The sequence below is a fragment of the Phaseolus vulgaris genome, chromosome 3 (genome assembly GCF_051622355.1).
Source record: "Phaseolus vulgaris cultivar YP4 chromosome 3, ASM5162235v1, whole genome shotgun sequence".
In the NCBI taxonomy this organism is placed as follows: domain Eukaryota; kingdom Viridiplantae; phylum Streptophyta; class Magnoliopsida; order Fabales; family Fabaceae; genus Phaseolus; species Phaseolus vulgaris.
In genome coordinates, this window is record NC_143500.1 from 25388494 (window position 1) to 25397928 (window position 9435).

A 9435-nucleotide genomic window follows, 5' to 3' on the forward strand; every position below is an offset into this window, starting at 1 on the left:
TGTTTTAATAACTATTTTGGTCTTTCCACATAGGAGGTTGTCCCTGTATAGATAGATTATCTTCACCTGATTAACATCACATTCTCTCCCTCAGCATTCATTCTATAATCATATAACTCCTCAATCTCATATTTATCATTATTTTCTTTTTCCTCATTGAAGCCTCAAACTTACAAGTGCACAATTATATTATCCCTAGATCATAATATCAAATCTAAAATAATTACTTGTTTCACATTATCATAATTTATAGGAATTAAAGTAAACTTAAAAAAAAACTTCATAAAATGATATTTACATCCATTTATATTTATTTTATAAAAAATATTAATTATTAATTTTTTTAAAAATTTCACATAAGTAAATTAACACTTATAGTGGTTTTGCTTTTTTAAACAAGACTAAAATTATAATATTTGCAAAGACTGAAATATGTATTTATTTTATAAAAATTCTTGCATTTATCTTCCTTCATATCTTATGTTATTATTTTGAACACGTGAATAGTAATTTGCCATACTTGAACCTATGACCCAACTAACATAGTGGAGTTAAATATATACATATGTATATTTCATAACATATTGGTTGCATAGAGAAATTTTTAATTTGAAAGTACAAAAAGATAAATTTTATTTTTATTAGGATAAAATATAACAATTATAAAAATGAAACAGATAATAAAAATACTTATACTTGAATACACTATCTTATATATATAATTATAAACTACAAAAAGTTAGATATAAGAAAGCTATTAAAATGGAGGTGAAGAATTTGACAGTATAAATTAGGATAATTATTATAGAGTTAACAAATATAATCTACGTGGTGATTTGTAATTAGTTTAGAAGGTAAAATTAGAAAAACTATTTCAGAAGTTGAGTGAGAATGTTTTGAGTAGTTGAAAGGGTGTGGAGTTGAGAGGGAATGGTATGATGTGATGTAATAATACATTATTATTTGGATTGGAGCAGAGTTTTTCCTATTCAACAGGACATTCCGTTCACGACACTTCCTGTTATTTCATTAAATTTCTCTTTCGGCTTCAAATCAAATCTGAATAATCGAAAACCAAAAGAATCGCATCACAGCACAATGGGTAGAGGAGGAGGGCACACGCGCATGGAGGTTGGATCCGATGGGGTTGCCGTCATCACCATCGTCAATCCTCCCGTCAATTCCCTCTCCTTTGAAGGTATACACTTTCGTTTCTCCTTTTCCATTACTTTTAGCTCGGATTTCTTAAGTGCGATTTTGATTTCTCCTTCCACTACTACCTAACTCAAGTGTCTCATCATTCGTTGCGCGTTCACTCATTAATTCTGAAAACAAAATTGATTTTAACTTCAAACAACTTTTAAACACTCTTTTTAAGTTGGATTAAGAATTTTACTACTAACTTGCTTTTATAATAAAGTGAAAACTAATTTTGCCAGTAATCACCCAGACACACACACTAGATTGTACAGACTGCGTGTTTTCTCGCTAATGATGATGACGATGATGATGAATGATGATGTTGACGTGATAGTAGAACCATGGTTGTATATTTATATAACAGATTGCTCCGTGAAATTAACTTACGTTTTTCTGATTAATATCACTGCATGTTGTGAAACGTTGATGTCTGTCTCGATGTGCCTATTTTTCAGTATCATTCTATATTTTCTTCATGTTGTTTTTCTGTTACTTAGTATTCCTTTAGGTTGCTCATCCGTCTCCCTTTGCCTCTTTTTGTCTCTAGTATTGCACGGTCTAAAGGAGAGTTTTGATCAGGCCATAAAGAGAAATGATGTCAAGGCAATTGTCGTTACAGGTATTGTGATTTGCTATAGAGCAGAACAGTTTCTAAGCTTGGCGCGGGGAAGGGACAATACTTAAGTTTGTTCAATTTAACAAGATGGAATTAGTAATTAGGTAGGAATTGATATTGAAAGCAGTAACCATGATCTGGCAGGGACAGTGGAAAACAAATAGCTTTCTGAGAAGTAATTTGTTCTAAGGGAACAATGTAAATCCAAAACTTTGAAAGAAGAAAAAGATAATGTGATAAATAGCCAGCATTTGAGCCTATAACCTTTTACCTAAGTCCCCACCCTCCATTAGCAATGATCAAGTGACCACTTAGGATCCTATCTAAGGCAATATTATCCCTGTTAAATTAAAAAGTCTCTGATCAAATAAAGTGCCCTTATACAAATGTTAGTAACAGTTATGACTTTCAACCAACGAGAATAGTCATTCTCACTCAACTCGACTAACTTCTATGACATGATTTTGACATTTTGATAAACACAGAAATTTCAAACTGTAAGGAACTAATTACAATTAAGAAGAACAAGAGGGAAAAGAAAAATGAAGTAGCGGGCTAGTTTGGTGCTTCACCAAAGATATTTTTTGGCCAACTAGCTTATAGTCACATAATTATAACTGAATCTTGTCACATATATTATCTTTATTAGGTGCAAAGGGAAAATTTTCTGGAGGGTTTGATATTTCTGCATTTGGTGGCATTCAAGAAGCAAAAGGTACTTTAATAATTTTGGGTGGCTCTCTAAATTTCAGTAATTAATATTCATACTCATACTCATTTTCTAACTTTTTCCTCTCCCCTCTTATAGACCGTCCAAAACCTGGTTGGATATCAATAGAAATCATCACTGATACTATTGAAGGTACTTCACTTTTATGAAATACTGTATTTTTTATTCATTTTCATTTTGTGCTATGTTAAATTTGTTCACTTAATTTTTCAGCGGCTAGGAAACCATCAGTTGCTGCCATTGATGGCCTTGCCTTGGGTGGGGGATTAGAAGTTGCAATGGTACCCATTACCAACTTGTTAGGAAGAAACATTTCCTCATAATTTTCTGCAAAATTTACCAATTCTTTCTCATATAGGCATGCAATGCCCGGTTATCAACTCCAACTTCTCAATTAGGCTTGCCTGAACTTCAGCTTGGAATAATTCCAGGATTTGGAGGTAATAACTGATTCCTCCCTATTTTCATCAAATTAATTTGTATTTTGTGTTTGAATTCAAATTAAATGCTTCTCTATACATAACTTTTTTTTATGATTTATTTTGAAAACATACTTGTAACCATTGTGACTGGTCATTGTGGAGTGACAAGACAAGAGCTACAGAGGAAAGCTGATTGAAGATCAAGTTTACATGTTTTTTAATGAAGTTATGCACTAAAAGTTTCGTTAAATACCTTAATTCGCACATTTGACATGGCTAGTATAATTTGTAAAAGAAGTTAGACGATGAGTAACAGTGAATGTCTTGTGACTGAGTGTTCTCATCATTATTTTTTTCTTTAGTATTGTTAACCTGGACTTTTAAATTGTCTTAGGAACACAGCGACTTCCTCGTCTTGTTGGTTTGACAAAGGCACTTGAGATGATACTGGTATGCTACATTTTATGCTTCCGTTTTATAACTTTGCTATTCTGTTAAATGTGAAGAACGTATCTGAAAAACTTGTATATTCAAACTCAAGGTTGGTGATCAGTCTAACAGCATATTTGCACTTCTATGTTTGAAGTTTGTTGGATAGATATCACCAGATTTTTTGGTTTAGTTCTCCACTTCGAGTGGAATTGTATTTTCCCTTTTAACGGAAATTATTCAAGAGTATGGTGTTGCTTCAATGTGCCTGTCCAGTGATTTTCAATTAATTTCTTTAACACTTTTTTTTTCTTCAAAAATCTAGGCTTCAAAACCAGTCAAAGGGAAGGAGGCTTTTAGTCTGGGGCTTGTAGATGGTTTGGTGCAACCTAATGATTTGGTAAACACTGCACGCCAGTGGGCCTTGGATATATTGGGCCGCCAACGACCATGGGTTGCTAGTCTTTATAAGACCGACAAATTAGAATCCCTTGGGGAAGCAAGAGAGATTTTGAAATTTGCACGAGCTCAGGCTCAAAGGCGGGCTCCTAACCTCTATCATCCTTTGGTTTGCATTGATGTTATTGAGGCAGGAATAGTGGCTGGTCCCCGTGCAGGACTCTGGAAGGTTGTTATCTGTCTACACCAGTATATCCCTTTTCCCCTTCATATTACTGTAGCGTAAATATGTATGACATTGTGTTTATTATTTGTAGGAAGCTGAAGCATTCGAAAAACTTGTGCAGTCAGATATTTGCAAAAGCTTAGTTCACGTATTTTTTGCTCAAAGAGGAACAACCAAGGTTTGTTGGGGTTGTGTCTTAATTTTCTCTTTGTTATTCCAATTCAAGTGGCAAAACTAGGTATTAAGACAACAATAGTTTATATTTCTTTTTTATAACATACTTTAAACTTTTAATAGAAAGGTTAAATGTTGTAAAAGAATTTAGTGTTTGGATTGGACATGTTTTTACTTAAATATTGAGAGTTTTTTTTTGTCAAATTGAAAAGAGACACAATATCACTGAGAGGGGCTTCTGCCTCAGATGTGGTGAGAGGTTGGAATGGTTTCCCAAGTGCTTGAGTGTTTATTGGTATTGGATTTGTTTATCATTGTCTTAGAGACTTATCTATGGAGTGGTTGACTAGAAAAGATGAGTGAAGCATCATAGAGCGCGATCTTCGGGATATCAACTCCTAAGATTAGTGCCATGCTCAAAACTTGGCTATTATGGAGTGTCTTAAGTCCCACATTTTGTAGTATCAAATGTTTGATGGAGTATTTAAGTGCTTTCCTTCACCCCCTACTAACTTTTAAGAGAGGGGGTTCCCCAAGTTTTTGGGTGTTTATCACATTAAAATGTTGTTTTCTATTCAACAAGATATATTGTTATGACTGTTACGTTATTATTTGGGCAACCTTATTAGTTTTTAGTGGTTGTGATGTTTTACTTGATGTCAATAGATAGGTATTTCATTTTAAAATAGCTGTCCCTATTCTTTTTGTAATTTTATACAATTTTGGATATTATTGATAAGTGGTGAACCTTGACCCTCTTGATACAACAATAACCCATCTTGAATCCTTACCCGCGATGTTCATCCTTACTAAAGTATTTATTTCCTTTCCCTATTTTTGAATCTTAGATATCTTAGACTTTTCATTTTTCTCCCAAGATTTGAGGAAAAGTTCTCAAACCTTTGGATCTTTCCTCTAAACTTCCTTGTCTGACCTCTAGCCTTTTGATACCTTGCACTATTTTCAACATTATTAAACCTATGTGTCAGGCTTTAATACACTCCCTTTTTGTTTATTATCTTTTATTGAACACTTCCATTTAAGCACTATTGGTTCAAAAAAATTTGATTCACCGAAGAATGTTCAGCAGCCTTCCTTACCTTCGGATACATCTCATGTCAAATGAAACTAGCATTACTTTGGGATTCTCAATTACCCTTCCGACTCAGCTTAAAACCTATCTTAAATTTGATAGTGTTTTTCTGGCTAGAGGTTTTATAGGATTGTTAAAAAGTTGCATATGGAGTCCAGTTAGGTTCAATTAATCTTTTTCATAAAGACAAATTTTGGAAGCTGCATTAGCTAGCCCGTCAAGTGCTAAATTTTTTATATAAATATGAATTTCCTACTACCTTGTGTCATGGGCAGGTACCTGGGGTTACGGATCGTGGTCTGGTTCCTAGGCAGATCAAGAAGGTTGCTATCCTTGGTGGAGGACTAATGGGGTCTGGAATAGCAACAGCTTTAATTCTTAGCAACTATCCTATCATCTTGAAAGAAGTAAATGGGAAATTCTTAGATGCTGGTATCAATAGGATTAAAGGTGAGAATATGAGTTGACTCTCACTAGTCCCTATTCAATCTGCATTTTTAATTAAGAAATAAGTGATGTTGTTTATCTATTCTCATGTAATGTTCTTTCCCCGGTGAGCAGCAAACTTACAGAGCCGTGTTAAGAAAGGTAAAATGACCAAGGAAAATTTTGCAAAGGCCGTCTCTCTTGTCAGCGGTTCCCTTGACTATGAAAGCTTCAGAGACGTGGACATGGTCATAGAGGTTGTATAATGAAACTCCAAAATATATTTGCTTATTTACTGTCCTCAGGGTCATGGTTGCATGTTATGAAAGTTATGAACTTTTGGTGTTTGATATCTGGACAGGCTGTTATTGAGAATGTGTCCTTAAAGCAGCAAATCTTTGTTGATCTTGAAAAGTATTGTCCACCTCATTGTATACTTGCAAGTAACACTTCCACAATTGACTTGAACTTGATCGGAGAGAAGATCAAATCCAAAGATCGAATTGTTGGAGCCCATTTCTTCAGGTGGTATCTTGTATTTGGAAACTATTTCTTTCCCTGCTATGTCTTTTTGATCTAAATATCTGACTTGTGCGTACTTAGTCCTGCACATGTCATGCCGCTTTTGGAAATTGTACGTACAAAGCAGACCTCTTCCCAAGTGATAGTTGACGTATTAAATATTTCTAAAAAGATAAGAAAAACACCAGTGGTGGTTGGAAACTGCACAGGATTTGCTGTTAATCGGATGTTCTTCCCATACACGCAAGCAGGTCTCTTGCTTGTTGAACGTGGGGCAGATGTTTATCAAATTGATAGGGTAATAACCAAATTTGGAATGCCCATGGGGCCTTTCAGGTATTAATTCTCGGATAAGATTTTTATATTCTCAATCAATTCTTGAAGTGCCTGGTTTGTTACATAGTTACTTGTGCAGATTGGTTGACCTTGTTGGATTTGGTGTGGCAATTGCTACTGGCTCGCAATTTATTCAGAATTTTCCTGAGCGAACTTATAAATCAATGCTTATTCCACTTCTACAAGAAGATAAGAGAGCTGGTAAAAAAAACACTGCAACGAATTGAATTTTGATGGAGATTTCTTTGTGGAATGTATTCTATATATCTTACTAACCATGAAATGCTTAGGTATATTCTACTGAACTAATTCATTAACAATCTTTGCTTCACACACTTCTAACAGGTGAAACAACTCGCAAAGGGTTTTATTTGTATGATGATAAACGAAAGGCTAGTCCTGATCCGGAATTGAAGAACTATATTGAGAAGGCAAGGGGCATTTCTGGTGTCTCTGTTGATCCCAAGGTATTTTCTACTTTTCCTAATTCATAGCATATTTGTAGGCTAGAGAGGGAACAAAATTTGAAGTCTGATTTGTTTGTAAATTTCCACTGGATCTGATGTTTTTAATCTGAACCTGCACAGCTTGCGAAAATACCAGAAAAGGATATCGTAGAGATGATATTCTTTCCTGTGGTGAATGAGGCTTGTCGGGTCCTTGATGAAGGTATTGCAGTCAAAGCAGCAGATCTCGATATTTCTGCTATCATGGGCATGGGCTTTCCACCTTACAGGTTTGTCTTATTATTTATTTGGCATACTTATCAAAACTGTGTACTTGTTCTAAATTTTTGGGGTCGATTTCATTAGGGGAGGCATCATATTTTGGGCTGATTCCTTTGGATCGAAGTACATATATTCAAGATTACAAAAATGGTCAGAGTTGTATGGAGAATTCTTCAAGCCCTGTGCCTACTTGGCTGCTAGAGCCGCCAAAGGAATCCCTCTGGTGAGTAAAGCTAGCTCATTCATTTCCATTTCATTCCATACAAAACTATTTATGTTATTCTAGGAGGGTTTAGCCAATGTCTATTTGGTCATTGGCAATAGATTGGGATTGTTTGCAAATTGTTCTTTCTCACGGTAGATTTGCAGGCATATTAGATCTGTTTTTAACTCAAGAAAAGATAGAAACTTAAGGTAACTTCACTAGCATATTGCATCAGTAGCCAGAAAATCAAGATCGTCTATTTTATACTATAGTATATCACATTTATTAGACATAGAATAAAGGAAAAAGTAGTTAACTCCTTTGCTTTATTAACTGCTTTAAACTCTTAGCGAAGCAAACAAGCCTCGAGTTGTCGCCTTCTTCGTAGTATTAGATAATGATTAAACCTTTAAATCAGTTTATGCACTTCAGGAAATAACCAACACCTTATACTATTCATTCAGTCCTTTTGCTTTGGTTTACAAATTCCAGAATTCGTTCTGGCCCTTCCTCTTCGTCGGACTGCGTACACTTAATATAGTTCCTTAAAAAAATTGTGTAGAATCACCTGCAAAATTTATTTATTGATCTGGTTAAACATATAATTTAGTCTCTAAACGTATGGCAGATTCTCTATTTGGTCCCTATGGGTAAGAACTTGTTAAATCGAGTCCTATAAGTGTAGACCGATAACCGTTTATGCATTTTTAGTTTGATTCTTGTACATCTAACACATTCTTAATTTGGTTTTTTTTAAGTACAGTGCATCCTTAGTTAGACCAAATTAATGATGTGTTGTACAGAGACCAAATTAAACATGTTTTAAGAGAGTTAACCTTCGATGTACGATGACAGGCTGAAACTTTAATATTTGTATATATGATGATCAATTTAATAAAATTTTACGAATAAAGTCCAAAATAAGAATTTGTAACATGAATAGATACTGAATTATATGTTTATCTTTTTTTTATATATATTTTCTTCTACATATAACGAAGCCTCGTTTTAGCTTGAAATAAATAATTGTTTAGTTTATCCACTCACAAAAAGTTGCACTTTTGACAAACTACAAAAATAAAGATATGCAAAATAGGGGTTGACAGCAAATACTGCCTGCTTATTGAACTCAAAATACCGTCAGTCGTTTTACCCCCAATTACAAGTATATTTGGAGAACATAAGCATTTTTAAGAGACAACGGTAACAGAAAAATAAATGTAGTTTTTCCATAAGCTAAATAGTTTATCCATAATTTAAAAATCAGATTTTGAAAAAATATTACAAAATATGTTTTTATAAATTAATTTATGTATGGGTTAATTTTAATTTATGAAAAATTTGATTTGATTTTGTTATTTAATTTATATATAAGTTACTTTTGATTTAGGAAAGAACTGATTTCATTTTTTTCTAATTTTTCTTTCAGAAAAATGTTTATTGAGAAGTTATCACTTCCCCGATGATAACTCTGACAGTGTTTTGTCATTATTTTTGCTGTCTAATGGATTTTGTACTATTGTATTGCAGAGTGCCCCTGTGGAGCAGGCAAAGTCACGGATGTAAGAAATAAACAGCTCCAAGTGTTTACTCTATTGAATTTTCCTTTTCTCCTTTCAAATGGTGGGAATATTGTGGTGACTTCAGAAATAGCTAAATAATATATGATGAGAAAATATTTGAACAGCATAATTCTTTGGTCAAAATAAAAGTATTTAGTCTAGATAGTTCTGTTTCTTTTGTATCCCTTTACGATGTTTATTTATCACTAAGAATAGACGACGAAGACGAAGAGTTCACTTAAATGGATGGTAAGATAATTCTATAGGTTGCCATGTGATGGATTTGTCTCTTCTTCTTTGCGATTTTTTGAGTGAAATACACCTAATACAATGTCTTTGGACATTTCTTTTCATGTGTGGCCAATAG

The 9435-nt window shown here is 33.8% G+C and overlaps 1 protein-coding gene across 1 annotated transcript; it reads left to right on the plus strand.

The window, feature by feature from the left end:
- The first annotated feature begins 871 nt into the window (after positions 1-871).
- On the plus strand, positions 872-9233 carry LOC137806778 (peroxisomal fatty acid beta-oxidation multifunctional protein MFP2). Its single transcript, XM_068607052.2, has 18 exons — positions 872-1198; positions 1748-1819; positions 2466-2531; positions 2625-2678; positions 2760-2827; positions 2905-2986; positions 3363-3418; positions 3723-4025; positions 4114-4200; positions 5565-5739; positions 5851-5972; positions 6077-6240; positions 6319-6573; positions 6653-6774; positions 6919-7040; positions 7161-7309; positions 7386-7524; positions 9037-9233. Exons 1-18 carry the CDS (start codon positions 1099-1101, stop codon positions 9070-9072), a joined length of 2172 nt encoding a protein of 723 aa, XP_068463153.1. The 5' UTR covers positions 872-1098; the 3' UTR covers positions 9073-9233.
- The last annotated feature ends 202 nt before the right edge of the window (positions 9234-9435 follow it).